This window comes from Engystomops pustulosus, chromosome 4, assembly GCF_040894005.1.
Source record: "Engystomops pustulosus chromosome 4, aEngPut4.maternal, whole genome shotgun sequence".
NCBI lineage: Eukaryota > Metazoa > Chordata > Amphibia > Anura > Leptodactylidae > Engystomops > Engystomops pustulosus.
The window spans coordinates 146,947,864-146,973,189 of record NC_092414.1 but is presented as its reverse complement, the minus strand read 5'-3'; the positions used below and the strand labels follow the sequence as shown (position 1 = coordinate 146,973,189).

Sequence of the window (25,326 nt, the reverse complement as noted above, 5' to 3'; positions counted from 1 at the left end):
AGAGACTCTTCTACTCTTTTCTGATCTGAAACTAACAAATACAAAAAAAAAATAAAATAAAATAATTAAATAATCATGTGAGAAGTGCCACAGCTCCTTTTTGTAGGCATCCATTGGGTCTGAATACAAGAGCTTTGAAACTTTATTGCACATTTGTGAACACACATCTGATGTGCCAATTAAAGCTGACTTTTAACCATAAAAAAGATCCAGGTTGGTAAGGGTGAGAATCAGAAGAAATAATAATGCACGATTATCTTAAAATCATGATTTAGGGTTAAAATAATGTGAAAATCTGCCTACAAAAGGATTATGTAATATCTTAAGGCCAAGTGCAGTTCATGGATGACTCTGCATTGGATAAATCTCTAGAGGCCAATTTCATTCATACTGAACCTTTTGTTGTGCTAATTCTGCCATTTATTTTTGGATCCTAATAAGAGAACAATCCTGCTATATGACTTGTGTTCAGGGAATTTGGGAAACCTTGCAGACGTCAAAAGCATTTTAGGGATCCAATTATTTTGTCCTGCACCGTTTAAGAGTTATAAAAATATGTGAATTTTCTTGTGGCTTAAATGTGATCAAACTCTGAAGGACAGAGGAAAGGCAAAAAAATACTGCAAGTAAAAAGGCTGCATAAGTTATAAAACTATACATAATTGGGTAAAATGGAATAGTTAACTGAATACTTCAGTTATCATTAAAGCTGGTGTAAGATACCACAGGTGTTCAACTAGGGTAATTTCACTCAGATTTAAGTTTTACACCGAATAAGTTTAAATGAACTGCTCTGCCCAGTTTAGTTCAGCTGAAAATTTAGTTCAGAAGACCATTTCCTCTACCAGAATTTTCCAATGTGTAGGGCAGGAAAAAAATAAAACAACATGAAGTGGATCAATTGGATTCTGTTAAGAAACAACCGTAGATGGATCGCTCCTTAAAATTGGCCTTTTGATAGATTCCACATTCAAAAACCAAGTGACATAAAATTAATAAATTGCTATTAATCCCTACTCTGTCTTTGGCGGGGGCTTGAAAGAGCCAAAAAACCCTCCAAAATGATGATGGTCTCTTAAATGACCAGCCAGATTATTTGGCCACACTTTTTGTTTATTAGAACATCTGGATAGAAAAAAAAATAGTACATCAGTAGTACATGAACAAGATTTTCAGCGCACGTATTCATCAAATACACAAACTTTTAACAAAATACAGACTAATAGCCATAAAGCCAGAGCAAGAAGCGTTTTGCTTTCATATACTCAGCAAATTATTCTGAAGTGTAGGCTGTGCATGGCAGTGCGATCAATAGAAGGAATCCGTCAGCTGTCAGGTGGACTTGTAAACGCATGGAGGCTTTTATGCTTCCTTCAACACACATTATTTTTCCCCCCTCTTATAAAAACTTTAGACATTTCTAATGTTAAAAGTATTTAATCAGTTTCTCTGGACAACTTGTAGGATTTACAGTTATTTCTATAATAAATTTGAAGATCACTATGTACCTAACTAAAATGTTCCACTCTTTGTAAAAACAGGAAATTAATTTGACAGAGACCATATTAGAAAAGCTTACTTACAATTTCCCAACAGAACATCTGCTTCTCATCTTATCTTATGCAATTGATATAGGAACCTTTTCTACAGCTTATCAACTAAAAAAAGTGGCAAATGAGTCAAAGCCAGGTACATCTGGCATTTTTTTTCCATGTCATAAGTGACATGGTGGTGGAACATGGACAAAAATACTCATCCCAAATTTCAAGTTCTATAGGTTTGTTCTTAACTTGAACTTGTATACAAGTTGGAACAGATATACTTTGTAAGAGTTTATGGGCATAAAGCTTCATTTTACACATCTTTGATAACTTCTACAGTTGATAATTTCAACGTTCCATAAATTTCCAGCATCCAGTGAGAATCAGAGGTCACAGAGCAGAGATCCATCAGTAACTCAGTAACTAGATTCTTAATTTTTAATCCTTAATACAGACAGTCACCAACTTATTATATAAAATGTCTATTAAAGTGGTTGGCCACAAATACCAATGTGTTAGCTGTTGTTTCTATGGCTAAAACATGGCCTCATTTTTTTCTATGGGTTCATTTCCATGGCCCTGTGTATGAGCTAATGGCGTAATTCACAATTTATAGAGCAGGTCCTATTCATGCCCCCGTTTGTAGCTAGGCAGTCTTTTCTTCATGGGAGTGGACCGCACATGCTGAGAACACATGGTCCCCACACAATGGACCTTGGCTGCAATTTAATTTTGTATATTCCCCTAAACCACCTTTGCTGAACTAACACTGACAATGTTTAGCCCTTCTTCCTTTACAATCATCAGGTAACAAGACCCATTTTCAGGACTTCAAATGACATGCTGCATCCTGTGGAATTTCCGGCAAGTGGGGAGGCTGTGCACTCGTTTCTTTATGTACACCTTCATCCCGAATGCCAGCATCTGCCCATGATGACGACACTGGTTAGAGGGGGCATTTGGATGTCTTGGCAGGTCCCTTTATCCAGTGCAGTACAAGTGAACCTATTAGGAGAGTAGACTTTAGTATTGCAACCTCTCAGGCCTACACATTTTGCTTAGGGGATCCAAAGGGAACAGTGGGTATGAAACCAATGTAGACAGTGAAATTACACTTCTGCAAATAAAATGGTACCTTTTTGGGACCCTTTAAAATATATAGCACCTTTTAAACTGACTGGTGGATAGCAAATTTGTCAACCCACCATGAAGTCTAGGTCCTTATTTGTCCGTACCGATTACAATCAAATTTAAAGAAGCCCTGTCAGCAAGGTTGGCTCCAGCGTTCAGTAGGCACTTGGGCGACAGTGCCTCAGTGGGCAACTTTATAGTTAACTCACAAGGTAGCATTAAAAATACAGAAACTAAAACAAACACAGTCTCCCGTTCCCTAAAATTTTCCCTAGTTTATCATCCCAAACAGCTCCCTCAAGGTCATTTTATAAACAGTCCCCTCATGGGTTTAATTATATATAGCCCCAAATTGTTCCATTATATACAACTTCCTTATAGTTTAATTGCTGTATACACAGCCCCAGCTGCTTTTATTATATACTGAGATTTGGCTCCCCGAATAGCTCAGGGCCCTGGCACATGACCCAGATGCCAGGGCTGGTGCCAGCCATGCCTGAAAGCAATACAGATTTGGTGCAGAAGTAATTGTATTCTACACTAGATAAGAAACCTGGTTCTTTTCTCTTAACTGCCCATTTCTTTTATTTATTGTACCCAGAAGACAGCCAAGTGGGCATTACCAAATACAGTTGCGTCACTACACAATGTAATACTTTCAACATTGACTACCGAGGATATATCCCCATTTGGTAACACCATAAGCAATTCCTGCAAGATGAAAGCATGGAAGTTATGGACTGACCCACTTGTACCCCAGACCAGAATCCTATCTAAGACATCATGTCTTGCTCTATCCACCAATGTCATGTTGCAGCACACACTTTCCATAAATTAGTGGATGTTTGGGTCGAGGCTTGGAAGGAGATCCCTCAAGAGGCCATCCATAACCTCATCAGAAGCATGCCAAGGCGTTGTAGGGAGGTCATACAGGTACATGGAAGCCACACACACACAATATGGAGCCTCATTTTGACTTGATTTTAGGACATTAGATCAAAATTGGATCAGCCTGTAGTGTGTTTTATTGGGTGACTCAAACTTGGTCTCCAGAGGTTAATAAACTTCATTTCAATTGATGGTTGTTGCGACTTTGTTGTCGACACTTTCAACTTTGTACAGAACAAAGTTTTCAATGAAAAGATTTTATTCATTCATATCTACAATGTGATGTTTTTGAGTGTTCCCTTTCCTTTTTTGAGTAGTGTATAATAGAAGAAAGTCTGCTATACACCTTTCAACATCATCCTTTCAAAATTAAGGAAAGTAAGGAACTCCAGAACCAAATTCTTTATTGAGAACTTGTCAGGGGGATTTGGTCCCTTATTGGTCCTTATGGACCAATGGATTAGTGTCCTTAATGTCCCTGTTTATAAGGCCACTCCAGTATATGAAGAGCTCTGGCGTTCCCTGTGCCTGCGCAGTATTTCAGTGAAGCTGGAGCAAAACACTCCCTGTACATCGGCCTCATTGTAATTGTGTGACTGGGCAGGTGCAAAGAGCTCCAGAAGGAGAAAGTAAGGAGCCTCTTTCATATTGCAAAAAAAAGATAACAAATTCAACTACAACATTGCATGACAAAGTGTGCTACGGTGCTATTTTTGTCCAATGGCAGATTACCAGGATTTTGTAACCAAAGGTTGAACTATACTCATTTCTCTTTCTTTCAAAATTTATTTCCCATCAGCCCATTTCAGAAACTGGTCTGATTATTTTTCTGAGCTTGCAATTTATTTACTTGTAGTGCCTCAGGCTGTTGATTTCGAGAAACTCTCAATATAGAGTATTTCTGTTTTCCAGGCTTAGTTTAATGTTCCTGTCACTTCTGTCGATTCAGAATCAAATAGGCAGCTGAAATGAAATATGATTATTATTTCACACAGAGAATAGAAGAAAATGGTTGGAGTCATTAACCCTGTGCACAGCTCAAAACAAGAGAATGCACATCATATTAGTGTTGAGCTTTTCTTTACATTATTGAAGTCCAGTCCGAAAAAAAATAGCATATAAATTGTACATTTCCTACACCGGCTATTACTGGATTGCTTCTAGAGTAAATCTATGTTTGTATAACAATATTCTGAGTAAACGGTGAGTGATAAATAGCAGAAAATAGGTAAAAACCTCTAGGAGACGAGTCAAAATATTATAGCTCTAAATACATTAAGTTTAAAAAAAAAACTCTTTCCTTCTCCATATATATTCACCACAAGCCAAAACCACTTACAATTCCTGCTTTTCTGTGCAGAACTGATCTGGTGCTTTTAGGCAATTCTTTCTACTAATACACTGCACCATGTATCAAGGTAAGGATAGCAAAATTGCATGGACTTCTCAGGAGGATTACAACTAAGAGGCGGCGAATATACCATACGTGTAACCTGTGGCGTTGGGTAGATAGAATGTAGATAAAGAAGCTGCCCATGTAAGGGACAGCGCTAATTTCGCTAGGTCATGAGCAAAGCCGACTCAATTTTCAAACTTTTTTTCAATTTTCTACATGACTTTTCTATAGGAGAAAAGCCCTATATGTTGAAGGTTCAGCCATACTGGAAGACATTTTCCCCAGACAGATTGGCAGATTAGAGCACATTGTATGGAGCGGTCTCCGTACACATCACCAGGCTGCACTATTGCCGGGCAGCTCAAACTAAATACATGGGAGCAGCGCTGTTCCAGGGTAGGGTGGCTACTGTATAGTGTATGGAGCGGCTGTGTGTATATCTGATAGATCTGTGTGTATATCTAGTGCAGGGAACTCTCACCGATCATGAAAATTGTTAGTCTCGGTAAACCCTTTACTTTTCACCCCTAAAAAAATTGATTAAGAAAGTGAAAGTTTAGGGCCGATCACAGGTATTGCTGCAAGTTGTCGGCTATTCATCTTTTGCACAGTTTGTCACCAAAAAAAGAAAAAAAAAATTATATACAAGTCAAGTGTTCAGCAGAATAAAATCTGAAGAGTCAAAAAGAAAAAGCTAAATGCAAAGAGCATCCAATAATTATAGACTTGTATAAGCCAAGGTTTACAAAGCGAGAACTAACAGCCACGTATAACAAGAATTAAACCAGTAACAAAGCAACAATTCCTTTATTCCGCCCTCCACAAAAGATAAAAAGCAATACCATCAAAATAAGCAAGTAAAAAGATTTAACTTTTACTGGTATGGGTGGCAGCAGGCATTTCTCATTAAGACTCCAAATAAGCGTTTACAATGGGAAGGTGCTTTTGCTTTAGAAACAAAATAAAAATGTAGACAAACTAATTGTACAATATAAATAATAATCATCTTTATTCATATAGCTTTACAGCCTGCACTCCTAAAATCTCCCAAATTGCTAGTAACGTTGATAGGAAGTATAAATAGTATTATAATAGTAAAATAGATTAAGTTTGTTTGACAGTACTCAGCCATTTCCCCCCTCAATGTGCAGAGCATAGCAGTTTGGGCAGTCTACATCAGTATATCCGAGGGTAGATGTCCTTTAAATTAATTTGGTGACAATTCTAATTACTTTATCACCGTATAAATGTATTCATCTAAATCAGTGGTGTAGCTACCAGTATAGCGAAGGAGAGTGCAGGTAAGTATTTTTTATGCTGGGGCATATGTAAGGGGCTACCGGTACACTGAGGACATTTAATTAGGATTTTCTGGTGTTCAATTTAAATTAATGAGGGGGAAGTATACGGTAGTATATATTATAATATATTGAGGGTGACACAGTTTATCTGTATATGCATTGTGGAACACCAAGGGGACATTATATTGACCGATGTTCTCAAGAGGCCACAGTCAACATGGTGGCAAATTCTGTAGGGATAAGTCATTGTTTGGAGAAGTTTCCATGATGTTCTCTATCTGATGGAGATGGATTGGCAACAATAAGGAGACTACAGCAAGAAAAGCAGGATGGACAAGGTAGGTATGTATGCATTCCAGGTGTGCAGTACATTTAATGTTGGTATATATTTATCTGTGGTTATTTACTACTGATATATATTTATGCTTACAGTATATTCAATTTTGGGATATATTTATATGTGCCTTTTATTTATTGCTGGTAAATATTTATATGTGTGGTCTAGTCATTGGTATCTAGGTGTTTGGTAAATTTGGATTTCATTCTTATAATTTTTAAAGGGTTGGGGGGAATTTTATTTTTCCCTTCATGCTTCTCCTTGATTCTGCAACATTTTTTCTACAGTCTTACAGTTGGGGGTGGGGGTGGCTTGTTGGCGCAATTTTGCTCGTCTCCCTAGGGCACTAAAATGCCTTGACCCCGTGTGTGCTCGGAGCTCCGGGTTAGCAGGTGACACAGGTGATGGATATGACACAATGACACTGTAAATAGGGCACAGTTCACATCAAACAGTGTTCTGCTTCAGCCAAGGCCCCGTCGACTGCTAGCAGCACTCAGTAGTATGTACCTTTGCATTTAAAAACATTTGGTTTGGGCCCCACTCCGATTTGTGCACTCTCCATGTGCTGAAACCTTAGCTACGCCACTGTTCTACATATAAGCAGTCCATCTTGTCATCCTGGACACCTTATGGGGCCCAGGAGGCTTCTGGCTGCATATTGATTTACCAAGTCACAGGCAGCAGCTGCGCAAAATCTGGAGATTGTAAATGTGGCAGCGCCGATTCCTTTGGCGGATATATAGGTGTATATATTAGTATGGCATTTTTTTTTATCTCCCTTTTTATTGTTTGTATTGAAATGGGGGAAAAAAATCATTCATAGGGAAACTTCCAACATAAAGCTGCAGTGAATTTTTCCATTTTCCAAGTAATTCCTTATAAATATTTGATGATGATCAGTAAGTAAACACCGATTAGAGCGCGAATTGACTGAAAGAATAGTAGCATACAGAAGTTTCACATACTTCAAATGGGAAGTGATAGAAATAATGTGATGACAGCTGGACTGTCCAGACAGGATGTAAGTGAATTCTGCACTTTGTTTATTTAGTGAATAATATGCGCCAGCCGTCAGAACATTTTGGAGTATTTATTGACAATAACTTCTAGTTTTCTGAATGTAGAAATACCCTGGTTATAATAACCATCTATTATTGTATGGACTTTTCATTCCATGTAACCCCATATACATCATTATTCAGCAGCCTTTAGTGAAGGAGTGCATTAGAACTTGGCATACTAACCTCCAAGTGACATTTTTCAGGAAAAGACAACACTTCCTGGATTCCTTACTTAGCATAATCAGCATAGTCACTGCATAGAAAAAGGAAGTTGTACTGGTTTACACCCAATGTCATCGCTAGATTTATACTTACATGCAAGAAAAAAGTTGGACACTAAATTAGACTTTGCAAAACGATTTTGCTTTTAATAACCTTAAAGGGGTATTCCCACGAAGACAAGATTCTTAAATATACTCAGGATAACATATTCAATAATTTACTGTTATTAACAAAATAGAGCATTTCACAGATATAATTCCAACCTGTCTCTATCAGTCCTGGTGTAAACAATTTTGGTTGTCCCTGGATCTTGCATTACAGAGCACACTACAGACAGGCATTTCCTGGTTCAGCAGCATGTACCTATGTTATGCGTGGACTGGCCATTTGGTTTCATTTTAGATTATAACTGGTTCCAAGCTGCATCAATTCCATGTATCAGGTGTTTTAGCTGGTCTTGCTTCACGATTGTATTTTACCTGTGTCAATCAAAGTCAGTGCATGGTGGAGCAATTCACCAAAGAGACCACCCCCCCCAGAAGAAGGCAATGTAAAAACGTGTGCTGGGGTGGCCTGGTACTCATTAAAATGCTTTATAACAAGGAATATATATATTCTCTTTACTATGCACTATTATTTCTATGGTTTTGTAATGTGCTATACACACAGTATTCTTTATTTACGGGATCACTCGCACTTGCTGTATTACATCTCACAGTTACAGACCAGCAGCCAGCGGACTCAAATCAACATCTAAAAGATAGCAGAAAGGCACTTTCTGGACTCCACAGAAAGTAGAGATGAAAACAGGTATTATTCAATCAGCAGTTGCAGTTTAATAACAAGATCTACTTTTCGATGCCCAAGCGTCTTCCAAGAGCTCCCAAGGACCTAATTTTCACTAAAGACAGGTTGCAGAAGCCCATTACAGCTGCACTGCAAATATGCCCTTCTGCTTTCTCTAAATTATATTGTAATGCAAATGCTGTGTATAACTTACCTTAACAGAATTATCTGTGTAGTCACAGGGGTTGGGCTTTGGTTTGGGTGCATTTTAAAAAAACAACATGTTACTTGCCGCTGCTGTTCACTCCTCAGCTCTCAGCCCCCACCTTTGTGTTCCTGTACATCTCCTCTCCACCCCCTCTCCACAAATGTGGTGGCTCAGAGCTGAGGAGTTTGCAGCACAGACAAGTCACGTGTTGTTTTGAAATTCATCCAAAACAAAGCCAACCACTGGGGCTCAGAGGATTCTGTCTGGGTGCAAGGCAAGTTATTACACACAATTATATTGTAATGCAAATGCTTAGAGAAAGCAGAAAGGCATAGTTATGCAGTTCCCTTTAATAATGTTACTATTTTACACAGTTAACAGGTTGTTACAAGGGATGAGTGGACCCATCTAAGTTCGGGTTTGCCCAAAACTAAACTTGAAAATCTTGTTTGGACTTGGGTTCTGGTAACCCAGACCATGCCCATTAGAGCTGATAGTGGGCAGAGGAAAGTTGTAGCAGGGTTAAGAATGTCATTGTTTGTAATATGCAACTCATTGATCTCATCATCTCATCTCTGATCCGTTTCATCTCTCTATGTGTACAATGTTCAGAAGGTAAATGAATGTGTATATAAACCTGTACCCTGATAATCTAACCACATTGTCAGCACACAGAATCTCACAGCGCTACAGGGATTATAATGTGTCTGCTTAGAGAGTCACTGCTCACACTTTATTGTGTAAACATCACTATGGGATTGAAATGTGAGAATTTTATTTCATGGCCAAACCACTTTAACTCGAACTGCTCATCCCTAGTCGCTGTCAGTCCCGTTTTAATGGCTGTTTGGCTAATGTCGCAATCCTTTTTTATTGCCTTTTAGGTAATGTTAAAATAAAGAGTTTGTGATGAATTTTGTTCTCCCTTTCTTTCTTCTTTGGTATAAGCTATAGAGAAAGGCCACTTATAAAAAATTTTTTCGACTATTAAAACCAGAAAAAAAAACAAACCAAAGGAAAAAAAAAAAAAACCACACACACACACACCAAACAAGTTTTTTTTTTTTATTGCAAAAGCATTTCAAAGAACAACTGATGAGACGCGATACCAGATGACTTTTTACTTTATGCCTTACTGAAAAAGTTAATTGCCCTGACTTGCAAAATGTTGGCTGTGTTCCCTGTCCTAGATCCCACACCTTAATATGAAAGAACAAGTTATGAAAATAGAAAAAAAAAAAAACACACACACACACACAACACAAATACTCACATAACTTTGAAAAACCAGTTATTGTATGATGCAGGAACTGAAAATCTTTGAAAGCTTTACAGCCTGAGGGCAGGAAGCTACACCCGGATGAATGACATATTCAGCCATTCATACAGGTAGAGCAAAAGGACTCCAAGTCACAGTGTCATCATTTCAAAAGCTATCTGACATATGATATGAGATGTCAACAACCAAGTTAGAATGAGAGATTTTTTTTTTTTTTAACCCACAAAACACACAGACTAAATGCTAAGTACCAAGAAAATGAAATCTGATAAATCGAATTGTTTCCAATGAGGCTGACAATCTAGTTCTAGGTAAAGTGCATACAAGGTTCCCTGAACACAAATGTTTTTGTCATTGTGTTATTTATTGGTTCAGCAGATAGAACATGGACAAATTAATTCCTATGGGCTCACACAGGGCTGCGATTTCCATGACCCTGGTTGTCCTAGCCACAAGACTCAAAGCAGATTCCTGCCCATATTTGCGGCTCTGGTTTTCTTTTCTACAGTGATCGGCATTAAGGTGGACCTCATACACCCATGGCACTGACCACACATCCATTGCATGAGGCCCAATAGAGTTTGTATGTAGGTAGAGGGAAACCCAAAGAACACAGAACCTTTTTAGGTCAGATTAGTAAAATAGGACAGAAACAAGACATTGAATTAATGGTACTAACTTAGGCTTCTTTCACACAAACTTATGGTAAGCCCGAGCCTGAACCCAGGAGTAGCATTTATTTTGCTGGAGAGGTGAAAGGATAAGCACTCCCTACCCCTCCCCTCTCCATAGGGAGGTGTGCTGCTGGACCATATGTATGGCGAAAGATAGAGTACGCTGTATCTTTCCGGTGACACCGGGCTTGCCATTCAGTACACAATGCACTTCTATGGCAACCATATGCTACCTGCAGTTTGTATGGCCACCATATAAAGTCATGTGAAAGGGGCCTTAAGGAGATTTTACAGTAAATGTGAGAGATAAAAGTCAAAGTTAAATCACCAGTTTTTTTTTAATTATTTCAAGTCGTCATCCACTCATTGAAGAGACAAACGGCCTGGAGTTCTCTGCTGGAATAGAAACATTCTTGTGTTTTAGATGGAGCAGGACACAGATGAGCCTACAGCAAAAGGGTAAATCTAGTCCTGAAATGATACAATGACAGAGCCACTGAAGCTATAGCAACAATATGGCACCAAGTCAGGTGTAGTTTTTAATTGATCTGGAATTTTACCAGACAATTATTCACCATAAAAAGATTGAGTAGCCAGCTAACACCTCCATTGTTTCAGAAGGTTTTTTTTATTTCCATCAGTTATTCTGAGATTGGTTGAACACAGAACAATCTTTCCATGTCTGTTTTTACCTCACTATACCTTATGCAAAATAAATACACAATGAAACAGCTGATAGATAAAGTGGCCCATGGTGGTACTTGGGTTCAATAGATCTTCCAGATACACATGATAACAAGTATAACAAATTATGGTATAGGGCCAGCTCAAATAAAAAGCCATATGGGTCTGTTGACAAGTGCATTTGAGTCAATTTTAATCATAAATTCCCTAGGGGGGGGGGGGGGGGGCGGTTGGGACGCCAACACTCCAGCCAGATACTGCCAGGACGCAGTTTTGAAGATCACCTGGAAATCACCTACTTTAACATTACAAAAAAAATCTCAAAGTAGAATCTGCCATCAAGAAAACCTTTTGACTTAAGAAAATAAGAGAAATTAAGTCCCATCTATACTACACCTAGTAACATCATAGGCATATCTATATCATTCACATAGATCATAGTAACCTTGCTTTTTAAGATGTTTTGTATACGATTACAAATAGAAAACTACAATGGGAGTGGTCTTTCAGATTAAGTCTCAGTCACTGGATCCCATCCTTTAGACGATGTGGGAAAGCCAGTGTTTTCTGTCACCGCCATAAACAATATATAATATAATCGTTACTCAATATTTTTGCTACCAACTTTGTATAGTGAAGCTGGTTTCACTTCTGTTGTGTTTGTTACAGAGTTTCTTTGTTTAACAGAAGCTTTAGTTTCCATTCATTTTTAAACAATATCATTTTATCTATTCAGAAAAGTTATACATACAGTAATAAGATACTAGAATGAAACGTCACCTGTCCAGATTCACCAGGAGGCCTGAGCAAGCTGCACTGGAATCAAATTCTATACACCTGTCTGGTGTAGAATTATGCTATAGCTAGTGCACAGGAACGGGGCAGGATGGTCCAGTGTCAGGTGACTCCACTGCCCAGCGCAGCCTGCTTCTCGGCCACTTGGCATAGAGGTGGTGTAATGGGGAAATAATGGCCTAAAAACAAAGATGCCAAACAAAACCCATGGTCCTTAAAAGGGCCCCCGGCTGACAAGTGACATCATTGCCACCCCACAATGGGTGCCGATGGGTAACAGAGGAAACTCCTTTACTTTGCCGCCACACGGCACTCCATGTTTGTCCATGGTGTATAAACACCCGATATCAAAGATTTTCCCCATTTCCAGTGTTTGTGCTGGTTGTGGGCTGTGACTACACACACAGGCACTGGCTCCTGCAGGATGCTTTATCCTCTTCTACCCTTAGTGGCTACTGTAAAAACCACATACACTGGTTGTTAAAGGGGACACAGTCATATTTGGAACATGTGGGCTGTTTATATAGGTTTCATCCATCATAAACGCAAACAATAGCAATATCAATAAATAACTGCATGATGTTCGCTATAAACTTCTACAGAACCAACATTCTATGGTTTGTCTCACAGAATTTTATTAAAACACTTAAGGAAAAGAAGAATCCTTTGCGTCATGTTTTCTCCTCTAACAATTCACAACAGTGAGAAAACAGCCACATGACATGAAACCATATCACAGAATTATATTTCAGAGGATTTTGACAAAGAGCGACATAGCACTTGGGACTGAAGTATAATATTCCCATTTCCAGCTAGTAAAAAGGACACAGGGTGGATTGTAAATGTACACAAACACACCCAGTGCTTTAACTTAATGAGATCAGTTCCCACCAATAACTATATGAGTAGACATGGTCTATACATAAAATAGAAAATAGAGTGTTATAGAGTGAATAGAGTGTTACATGACTAAGTCATAATTCATAGTTTTATTAAGGTTAAATTATAAACAAGAGGTAGATGCTAAGGCAAATTATCACTACCCTAAGCGTGGGAAGGTTCTTACATTGAGGTCTGACACATGAAATGAAGGATTTTCATCTATTGCCATACTTTGAGAGGAACTTCAAAGTGGTCTTTGTAAAATAAAATATTTAAAAGAAAAAACCACAAACACAACATCACCTATACAAGAACTAACAATAAAACTTATATTTTTCACCCTACTGAGTCCTAAACTAGTTACGAGCATAACTAATCTTGTTAGGATAAATAATGATAATAAGTTGCTTTCATTACAAGTAATGAATGTTAATGCAGTTAGGGTCATATCTCTTAAAATGACTTCAGCAAACTGAAACACTTAGGTCGGTCCCACACTTGCGAGTGTGATGCAATGAACTGGCAACACATGCCGCACGGCCCGAACGCTGAACACCGGGACTGAACTGACATGCTGAGTTCACTCCCGGTGTGCAGCGTTCGGGCCGTGCGATCCAAGCAGCATGCGTTGCGAGTGTGATGCGAGTTCATCGCATCACACTCGCAAGTGTGGAACGGGCCTTAGTTTTACACAAGCTACTAAATGGGACAAGCAATTTTAAAGATGAATAGCTAGTATTATCGATAAACAATAAAATAAAAATGTTGTTAAAACTTCCTGTTAACTCATTTGGACCATCCGCTGAATTTAAATGTCAGCGAGCGCAGGTCCTGAGTCTGGATGTCACTGCAGTTTTCTTTTTAGTGTAGGAGCAGGACCAGGTCTCCAGGTATCAGAGACAACCGGAGAGATTAGGGAGATGTGGTTTATAACCACTTCCCTTCTCTAACAGCATTGCGCTGAAGTAGCGCTTTGAAGAGAGGAGCAGAGTCGGAGCTGTCATGTGACTGCTGGGTCTAAAGGGGTTAATCAGAGTTGCTGGGTCTGAACAGCATAAGCCCTTACGGAAGGTAGTTTCCCCCCGTAACTGGGGCTCTTATAGAATCCCTAGTTACAAGGGAAAACTTGCCATAGTTGCCAAGCTTGCCTGAAACTATAATACATATTATAGATCAAAAAGACAAAAACAAAATGGGGAATTCCTTAATAATGTTCATTTTGAGTTCAAAAATAATATATTTATGTATATTATACACACACTCTATAAATTACAAAACAAGGCCTTTTTTCCCCACTTTAACACCAAATAAAACTAAAAATGAATAAATATATGAAGTTTTATTACGCGATGCTAATAAACCTTGTGTCCCAAAAAAAAAAAAACTGCACACATTTTTTTTTAAGGTAGCACGCCGAAAAAAAAAAAAAAAAAAAAAAAAAAAAGGTACGGCCCTCAAACTGCCACATACGAAAATTTGTTAAAGCCTTTTAAGGCTACATTACTAAGAGGTTAAGGGTTTAAACTACTCCTTCCTAAAACATTTTAATACAAAAAGCTGTTTAATATTAGATTCTTAGAAACTTACTTTCACTGGCAAAAAATAAAATTATTCATTACAGTCATTTTCAAAAAAACAATATTGTAGCCTTCTGAAAGTAGTAGTAGAGAAGAGAGTTTCTGAGAGGCGTTTGGTAAAATTGGGGGCACTGAGGCTGGGTCCAATCAAAATGCATTCTTGTGACACACAGCCTTTAGTCTCTGAGAGAAGCTTTCGTATCTGCCACAAGGATATTACTAAGCTAGAGGGCCATATTTTTTTTAAGAGCACCTACCACCAGGATGAAATAATGTATGCAAATGAGCCCGAGGGGCTCCATTGACACCTATGAAGCCTGGAGGCCCTCAGGCTCATTTGCATACATTCCTTCATCCTGATGGTAGATGTCTTTTAAAGAAATTACACATAACTGGCAGTTCGAGGAACCAACGCTACCTTGTGCCAGAAAAAAAATTATTTTGTATTCCAGCCAGGTAGGTGGGGTGCTTGGCACAGCAATCAACCTGGCACCTCTCAAGGCCACCTGGTCAGAGAAACCCTTCTCCTTTCTTCCCTGCTGCACCGCCATTCCCTGCGTGTTGGGGATTAGCCGTCCTACCGTGGAATCGCTCATGTTCTTGCGTACGCACATACCCAACTGGAGAAACAGGCAAACTGTGCAAGCCCCATTATTCAGCCCATATGGATCGGGTCAGAGCTAGCCATTTGTACTGCCTTGTGTACGTGCACGTTGTGGCAGCGGATCAGGTTGACCATCTCAGATGCGCTCCTGATGGGTTGAACAGCAGCACCTGTCTCCGACCAGGTACGCCAGGATACTCTACATCTTTCCATAGCAACTATACATCAGGAATCATCCATCCACGTACATACCTACCTACCTACCTACCAAAGGTGTGAACTAGAATTATGGCTGGTAGAAAACTGATCTAGAGAAAAACAATATATGAGCTTTACGGGCTGAAAGCTGAATCAGTGCTGGGAGACAGCTCTATAAACCATCACCATTTTCATAAAATAAAGTGACATTTTACAGCTTCTATCCATCTGTAATTATATCCTCATAAGAGGAGTAGCAGATGCTGTGCTGCTCAATGTCAACTGGAACACTGATCAAAGAGTTTTCGTTTAACTTGGAGTTGGAGCCCTGTGACCTCCACAGGATGGGCACATAGTAACCTCCTACATGACCAGCCAAAGGCTGTGTCTCTTTACATTAAGTAACAATGGGAGTTATTGCTGAGAATTATTACGTGACTCAGCGAAATCCAAGAAAACAGAAACAAAATGTAATCCAGAGAGGAAATGCAGACATAGGTAGTTTACAGAAAGTACAGATGACTCATAATAGATTGAAGCACAGATATCAAAGACTGGAAATTATTAAAGGGGAAAAGGACAGGAAGTATGCATAGTAAATTACATAAGAAAATGGAATAAAAGGCTGAAGCAAGTTTATTCAAAAGATCAGCTTTTGTTGTTGTTTTAAATTTTGCAACAGTTTTCTCACTTACTGCAGACAAGATGGACATTTACAATAGGACACCATCATCACATCCACTGCAAACTAAAGATTTCAAGATACACAATGATGGTAAACTACCACACACCTCTATGGGTCAGGCTCAAAATGTTGTAGCCTGTCTTAGCTCAGATAAGATGGCAGCCGCCATACACATGTAGAGAAATTATTTCAAGAAAAAGAGCTTAAAGTGAATAAAATTTTAATTATAACAACCATATTCTGAAACTTGTTTTTGCATTCCCTGATATTTCCCAATTTTGTGTATACTGGAATATTTTCTAGGAGTAATGACAGAAAAGTGAACACTTGTATGACACTGGAAACATACAAATGTTATCACTTATGTCAAACTGGAGATATAAAGTAAGTAAAATAGTGCCAAGTTTTACACTGTTCTGTCCCAAATAAAGAACTGCAAAGTGGATGGGGCTTGTAAAAATAAAGAAGGCATTCTGGCCCATTTTTGTGTGTAACAAGGTGAGCTGGGTTGGTCAAAATGTTGGGGCGTTCAAGGAAGACATTTGCTGCCTTTCCTCTCAATTTTAATGTAATAAAAAAAAAAAAAACAAACACACACCACACTGTTCTTTTACCATCACATCCTACGCTCTAAAATAAAAAAGGTCTTATGTGTATCTGCCAACCATTGTTACACCAACTCACAAGACTTAGATCCAGCTCCAATGAGAATTATGGGACAAGGATTAACATGCCTGGGAAACATCAGTTGAGAAATCAAGGTGGTTTCATCATGAGCCTGCAGCTTTAAAACAATGCGCAGCTTCCCTGGAGCGCTTAAACGTTACAAATCGTGCAGGTGGTTAATGGGTGATGTTATCTGACAGTAGAGTAGTCAGACAGCTCCGCAGGTCCCACCAGCAATGAGGGAAATGGTAAAAAAGTTGCAGGTTTCCCTCCAGCTGTGAGGAGCCGTTTAATTCTGTGGGTATGCAAATCGCACAACAGTGGAGGGATTAATTAAAACGGCTCTGCGTGTCTCTTTAGCAATAAAGTAGTTCATTACTACAGCTCTGTGGGTCTCTTCAGCAATGAAGAGTTTAATTCGGACGGCTTTGGTGTTCTTTAGAAGATATGATGTTAATAACAACCCATGTGTGATTCTTTTCAACAGTACAGGATGCTTATAGTAGAAGATTATAGAGAACATTGACATCACACATGCCCTCATATCCACCAATTTTCTTGCAACGACCATACAGGATGAGACAGTTCATTCTATCAATTTTTTACAAATAAGGCCATAATCAAAACTGCACCTCAAATAATCCAGATCTGGTACCAGGTACCAATATTGCATTCACGAAAAACATCCAAGTCCCTTAACAACTTTTCTGTGAACCAACAATTACAAATATCCTGTAATAGCGATAGAAAGTCTAGTTTGTCCCCTGGCAATTCTGTTTTTACTTCCATTTTAAAGATATAAAATAACATTGTGTAACAGTGGAGTTCTTGTAACCTTGTATACCCCACATATCTCTACATGGGTAATCACTTGTATCCAGTATAAAGGTATCTGATGTTTAGGTGGGTAAAAAGCTTACCCCCAAGACAGTTGTTTGCCTCCAGGTGTCATACCTAGGCAAATCAGTGGAATTGTTATCTGGAAATTTGGAGAGCAAATCATGTGAATCTTGCTCTGAATTTCTAACTAGTATGTGGTAAATAAAGAGCAGGACCACAATATGCGTGTATAGGTGGCAAGGTCTTCACCAGATCTCCAGCAAGCTCCTGTGGTTGCAAACTCCACTGAAACAGTGTCTTCAGAGTTGTATTACCTCCTCAAGAGGATTTGCCTTTACGGTTGTACAGATCCTTTGAAAGCCACACATTCTCTACCAAGATTTCTGGGCAAGGAATATACAAATATGTTCAGGAAACGTGTATTGTATTGTGATTGTACACTAAAAATCTATATTTTATAAAGATTTACAACAAATAACAATGCACATGCCCCATCCTATTAAAGTCAGGTTACTGGTTTCATAGTTCTGAAGAGAATGTTACAGTATTTTACTGTACTGGATATTGTAACATTGACAGCTAAAATGAGTGATTAATCTTCTCATTAGTAGAAGAAAACAAATTAGCAAGCAAATGAAAAGTCTTTTGTTGAAAACTCATTTATTTTTTGTAAGCAGGAAAAATTAGGATCAGAGGCAATGTGGCAAGGGCCAAATTATGATGACTGGTCCGTTGGGACCAAATCATTAGATCTCTCTGGTTAGAGTTAGAGTCATAACAGTACTAGGGTAAGGAAGTAAGAGTTCTCCTTACGGAGATTGCCAATTAAGGCCACCATGTAGGCGTGTGCAGCCTTATAGCCATGGAGGCTCCACTAGGGGGATTCTTGGAAAAAATGCAGTTGGTTAGGATGGTGTTAGGAAATCCACGCCTTTTTTTAGCTACCTTGACATCAAACATGACCTACAAGAGACCTTATGACATGATGCGGGATTAAGTAAACAAGTATATCTATTCCAGAAGGAACAGACTCCCAACTGTAGACAGCACTGTTTCGACCCAATTGGGTCTCCGTCCATGGCTATAAGATGCCACAGGCCTACATGGCGGCCACCGTAAGGAGAACTCTTACTTCCCGACCCAAGTCACAAGTCTCTCACCCAGCCAAACCAGTTCCTTATGCTGCACTAAGGAGACCAAATTGGTTGAAAAAGTGCTGTCTACAGTTGGTAGTCTGTTCCTTCTGGAATAGATATACTGGTTTGGTTTTGTCATGAGGCCTCTTGTAGGTCATGCTTCATGTCAAGGGAGCTTCCTTACAAGGTATCTGAAAGAAGCATGGTTTTCCTTATCCCATCCTAAAAAAAATTGCATATTCTCTCATAAGAGTACTGGCACACAATGCTGGATTCTGGATGTAGTGTACAGTCACCACCTGCTCTGTAAAAAATAAATCATGATCCAAGGCTGGAAATAAACTCAGACTGGACCACAGGTAAATCCACCTATAGACCCCTGGCCGTTGGTGGGACCTCAGGCCCTGCATGAGCTCTGCAGAACCCTCACATATGTCATAAAACAAAATGCAAGAAACTATAGGATTGCAGGGGGGTTTTTCCATGCAGGTTGCCAAAAACATAGATTTTAAAAGAGATTTATCATCAAAAGCAAGGATGAAAAACCAAGGACACTTCCTCATAGATTCAGGCACTGTGACTGTAGTAATCTTATATTTGTTATCCATTGCCTCCTTCCTTATAAACTTAACTTTTACTATTATGCTAATTGACTTGAAAGGCTACTGGGATGGTTCCCAGAGCCCCTCCATGCTGCAGATTCACAGGAAGTTACAGTGTGCAAGGATCACTCCCCCCACCACCACTGTGTGCTGAAATTTCATGTGCTTCGGTGAGATTACGTCAGGCAAAGGGAGAGGGGGGAGTGCCAAGCAGAAGGGGAAGGTAAGGCGGTCTAACAGCCTGTGAATCTGCAGCACCAAGCGGCTCTGAGAACTGACCCAGTAGTCTTTCAGGCTTATTAGCATCATTTTAAAATTTTATAAGAAACAAGGCCATGAAGAACATATATAAGTGCCTGGATCTATGAGTAACAGTCTATGTTTCATTTTGATGGTAGCCCTTACTTGCAGAGAGAAGGTCAAGTATTCATCACTCCCCATAGTAGATGAAATATATGCACTGCATGTTTATCGCAAGATAACTGACCACGAGACTGTCCATGTAAGGGATATTTTCATCATTTCTGATTTGTTACACCTACTCACATCATGTGGACATTTTCTGAATACTTCCTGTAAGAATGTTATAGGTCAGTAATTAATTCAGCACACAACCCAACCGTGACTGCAGTCATGCGTAAGCTATATAATGAAACCCTTTAATATACATTGATACTATGGAAATGTCATTATGGTTCCTATATAAGCAATGCATAGTAATATGTTAAACTACATCCAGTTATTAATGTAATCTTCTCCATGACTGGCCCTTTTACAACTTAAAGTGATCCCTTATGATGGTCCATGAGTGACACAAAGTCCATACAGAATGCCTAAGTGAAATCTTAAATGTCACCTCTCTTAATTTCATCTAAATCTTATACATTTCATTTTACAGCTGGAGCGGACTTATATATCCCCACAGATTATAAACCTGTGAAAACCACTTGTTAGATCAAAGGAAACACAGCTAATACAACACGCTCTTTGGCTGCTCTTGACACCACTGGCCTCATGAATAAAACAGAGAGGAAGCTTAGCAGTTACTCACAACAACCAATCAGTTCCCTGATTTTTTTTAAATGGCAGCCAAAATCTGATTATTTAGCAGGAATGGCCTCTATCTTTTTTCTAGAGAAAACTAAGCACATTGTACCAGTAATGCAAATCTAGGCAACTATATTTTACTAAAAAAAACCTTCACCAAGGCAAAACATTAGGAGGAAAGGTTTACATATAAAATTCCTATGTTAGTGCTACAGTGAACCATTCATTAAAAGGTAGAGTGAAAAAAAAAACAAAACACAGAAATGCCCACCTTTGTCAACAGGAGGATTTTGGGAAGCAATCTTTTCAGGCTGGTGGCAAAATCTTATTCCGACGGCAAAGCAATTTCAGAACTATTTTATTAAAGATTCTAAAAATACTAATGGGTCATGTTATCACTTAATCTTCAGGCTTCTGACTCCAGACAGGTACAACCTATCCGGAAACGCTGAGGTTGTCAAGAATTTAGAAATGTCATCAAAGATGTAATAACAGTATAACTCTGGATTTAGACCCATGAGAGATGTGAGGGGGTGTCTTGGATAATTTATTTTTTTTAACTAAAAGACAGGGACTCGTCTAAAAGAAAAAAAATAAATAAATAAAATTACGATTATCTAGATCAGTCCCTATCCTAGTTGATCCCATACACAACCTCTCAAATACTGACACACACACACTATTAGTAATGGAAGGTCAAATAAAGTCTGTGGGCAATAGAAGGTGAATGGAAGACCTTTGTTTTCAGTTTCCATTAAGTTCTTTCCTAAAAGGGGTATTCCGGGAATATGAACGTCTGATAAAAAAACCCATAATGTCATTTGTCACTAAATGGAGTTTAAATAGTTAGATTTTATGATTCACAAAACGTTATGTGCTTACTAATGTAGGTGGAGTTATCATCAAGATGGCCGCCACTGGAAACTACTGTATGATCCTCCTCCCTCTTATGCTCTGCTCCCAGTGATGATGTAACAGACTGTCCGGCTTTGTTATCATAGTGATGATGTGTAACCACCATCACTACACATTACATCACCGAGATGACATCTCACCACAACACTGGCCATACTGGATGCACGGCAACCAACCGACTACAGCCAAACATAGTGATAATCACATGACCTGCCGAGGAAGGTGCCGGACATGTGATGTGGACATCTTCTGTCCTGTCAACCTCTGTCAACAGACAGATTAATGGGCCAGTAGCATTTTAATACATCATTACAGTGTATGTCAACAGCATTTTTCTGCAATAGGGAGCAAATTTTTTTATAACAACTAATTAAATATTAGCTTATCCCTATGGGACATTTATATGGTACATAGATGAGCAATATCTACCATTTGCTATAACTGTTACAGTGTTGGTACTGATGCAAAGACTCCCATCCACTGCACTGTCCCCTGTCCTACGGATATCACCAGCATATGTGTCTGATTCCATGGACTGAAAGCGTTTGTGTGCTGGGGGCTTAATAGTTAATTAAATTAGTAAAAATAAATTAACACCAGAATAAAAAGGCATGTGATCCTCAATCATCCCCATCGCTCCCATTTTTTTAAGAAAAATACACAAACCCCACCAGTCTCTACTTTTGGCTGCCAGTGATATTTCCATGTCAAAATTTTACTGCTGGAGGGCAATATACGAAAACTGGCAGGGAACCCGAGATGCTGAGAGAGATTGGTTACGGAATTGGATCCTGTACATAGAAAGTGAAGGAGGTCGGCCATTCGTTCGACAAAAACAGCTACATCTAGAAATAACAACCAATTTATATGTTCAGCAGACTGCAAAATAAGCAAGTGCACATGTGGGACAGTAGAGTCTCTTATCACGTTCCAAGACAGGTAGTTCTTGATCGCTACTGAATGCCATTTACCAATTATGAAAACATTACTATTTCACCCGGAGCGGATACAGGAGACTAATGCTCATAGTCACCATCTGGGCAGATGTAATAGAATTTAGATATTCTACCACTAATATTTTGGTTAAAAATGTGAAAGCCACATACACATGAATTTGTACAACGCTGATCTACACATCTAATGTGATTTTAGAACAAGGGGGACTAAATTTCAAGCAACTCAAACACCTTCATATTCAAGTTTCCATTCCTCCAGAGAATATGATGAATAGCAATTGGTTTGGATTTACCTGGAGGACATGCCAACTTATTTTGAAAATAAATTAGCATCGAAAATCTCCCCAAGGACAGAGAGATGGGGTATAGTCCCCTTGATCTTGAACAGATGACAGCAGTCAGGTGGCCAACTACAACTAGGCATTTGCAATTTCTAATGTAGCGGACTCTGATAGGTTTCTTGAATGTCAAACATTCCTTTATGGCAATTATCCTGTAGCTGTAATTATCCCTCATGAATTTTATGAAGATTTCAGATGTCACCAAACAAATTACTGAAAAGAGATAATCTGCTCTATAGTATTTCATTAGAAAGACGCTCAGTGGAAGCATGCAAACAAAAGCAATGCACCTGGCACTTGGATATGGATGATGCCAAGTATCTAGGCAGTCAGCTGTGCTATCCCTTTCCTACTCAAGATCATATTAAACTCAATAGCATTACAAGTGTGAACGCTTCTTTTTAATCTTTTATATTGATAGAGACCCAATTGGAAAGACATCACTTCACATTCACAAAGAGAAGAGAAACATTAGGGCAGATTTCTAAAAAGTGTCCTAAGGCCCCTTTCACACTTGTGCTTTTTCACGCGCGTTTTCTGCGCGTGCTTTTGACATGCAGAACTTGCATTGCACTCTGACCCATTGTAATCAATGGGTCTTTTCAGACTTGCATTTTTTTTCAAGCACACGCGCACGGTTTTTTTAACGCGCGTTTAAATCTCGACATGCTCTACTTTTGCAAGTCACGCGCATGAAAAACGCACCATACAAGTCTATGGAGACGCTTCAAAAACGCATTTCACTCTGAGACACATGCAAGTGCAATGCGTTTTTCACAAATCAATTACCATAGAAAAGATAGAGCTCAGTCCTGAGTCCATTTCACGCGCATTATCTGTGCTTGAAAAACGCATTGAAATTGCATTGAAAATGCGCATGAAAAACTGAGACACTGAACAAACTCTGACTGAAAACTGATTGCACTCTGATGCAAAATGTGCGTTTTTCACTGACCAAACCCTGATCGCACCATGATCAAACTCTGACGTGATCTGCAACGCAAGTGTGGAAGGGGCCTAATGGTAGACAGCGTACAGTTAGACTAGACAGTTTTATTCTGCACTACATTTATATAAGTGTTTGGTGCTGGTTGATAGTCGTACTCTGCACCTCCTATTAGTTGGCTTACTTTACACCAGAAAATTAGGACACAATTCTGTTGGGTCAGCAGTATTTCTGGCGCATGAACCTTTTTGCGCTAGACCATGTCCCTTTTGTCCAGTTAGTCATAGGAGAGCCAGGAAACTGTCTAAGACCTTTAATGTGGTGCAGACAGTTTTTTTTTTTTAGTGCCAACTATGACATAATTCTGTAGTGAGGAGATTGATTAACCCCTTCCCGACGCGCGCCGTACTAGTACGGCGCGCGTCGGGTCCCGGTGCATGGAGAGGGCTCGCGGGCCGAGCCCTCTCCATAGCCGGTAAGTCTTTGCTGCATATTGCAGGGGAGCGGTGATCCGTTGCCATGACAGCATCGGGCCTCACGAAGGCCCGAAGCTGTCTCGTTTTAACCTATTCATTACAATGTGCTATCAGCACATTGTAATGAATGAGGAGTAAAATCCCCATATACTGCCATATTGCAGTATGGCAGTATATGGTAGGATCGATCAGACAACCTAGGGTTAAAGTACCCTAGGGAGTCAGAAAAATAGTTAAAGTAAAAAAAAGTTTAAAAAAAAAAAAAATTATATTAAAAAAACCTAAAAATTCAAATCACCCCCCTTTCCCTAGAACTGATATTAATATTAATAAACAGTAAAAATCATAAACACATTAGGTATCACCGCGTCCGAAAATGTCCGATCTATCAAAATATTATAACGGTTTTTCACTGCGTTTAACCCCGTAACGGAAAATAGCGTCCAAAGTCAAAAATGACATTTTTTTGCCATTAAGGAAAATATAAAAAAATTAATAAAAAGTGATCAAAAGGTAGCACAGTCCTAACAATGATAGCAATGAAAACGCCATCAAAAGTTGCAAAAAATGACACCACCCACAGCTTCGTACACCAAAGTATGAAAAAGTTATTAGCGCCAGAAGATGGCAAAATCAAAAAAAAAAATTTTGTACAGGAGGTTTTAATTTTTTTAAATGTATGAAAACATTATAAAACCTGTACAAATGTGGTATCCCTGTGATCGTAGCAACCCAAAGAATAAAGTAGACATGTCATTTGGGACGCAGAGTGAAAGCTGTGAAATCCAAGCCCACAAGAAAACGTCGCAAATGTGTTTTTTCACCATTTTCACTGCATTTGGAATTTTTTTCCCGCTTCCCAGTACGCGCCATGGAATATTAAATACCGTCACTACGAAGTGCAATTTGTTACGCAGAAAATAAGCCATAACAGAGCTCTTTATGTGGAAAAATAAAAAAGTTATAGATTTTTGAAGGTGGGGTGTGAAAAATTGAAGTGAAAAAACTAAAAAAGGCCAAGTCGTTAAGGGGTTAATCTCCCCCTATGTTTCCAGTCAGCTTCCCAGGAGAAGCCTCTGACACTTCACTGTAGCACAAATTGGAAACTTGGGTTCAATATATGGGGGAAATTTATTATACACCTCTGTG

General features: G+C 39.0%; 1 protein-coding gene across 6 annotated transcripts in view; it reads right to left on the bottom strand.

The window, feature by feature from the left end:
- SHF (Src homology 2 domain containing F) overlaps positions 1 to 25,326 on the bottom strand; it is a 149,879-nt gene that overhangs the window by 118,415 nt on the left and 6,138 nt on the right. The window contains exon 1 of one of the 6 annotated variants that reach the window (XM_072148007.1): positions 21,426 to 21,516. The exons of the other annotated variants lie outside the window; for them this stretch is intronic. Within the exon in view, the coding sequence (XP_072004108.1) occupies positions 21,426 to 21,446 (21 nt within the window). The 5' untranslated portion in view covers positions 21,447 to 21,516. Of the gene's footprint in view, positions 1 to 21,425; positions 21,517 to 25,326 lie in introns of those variants that run through there. 6 annotated transcript variants of the gene reach the window in all.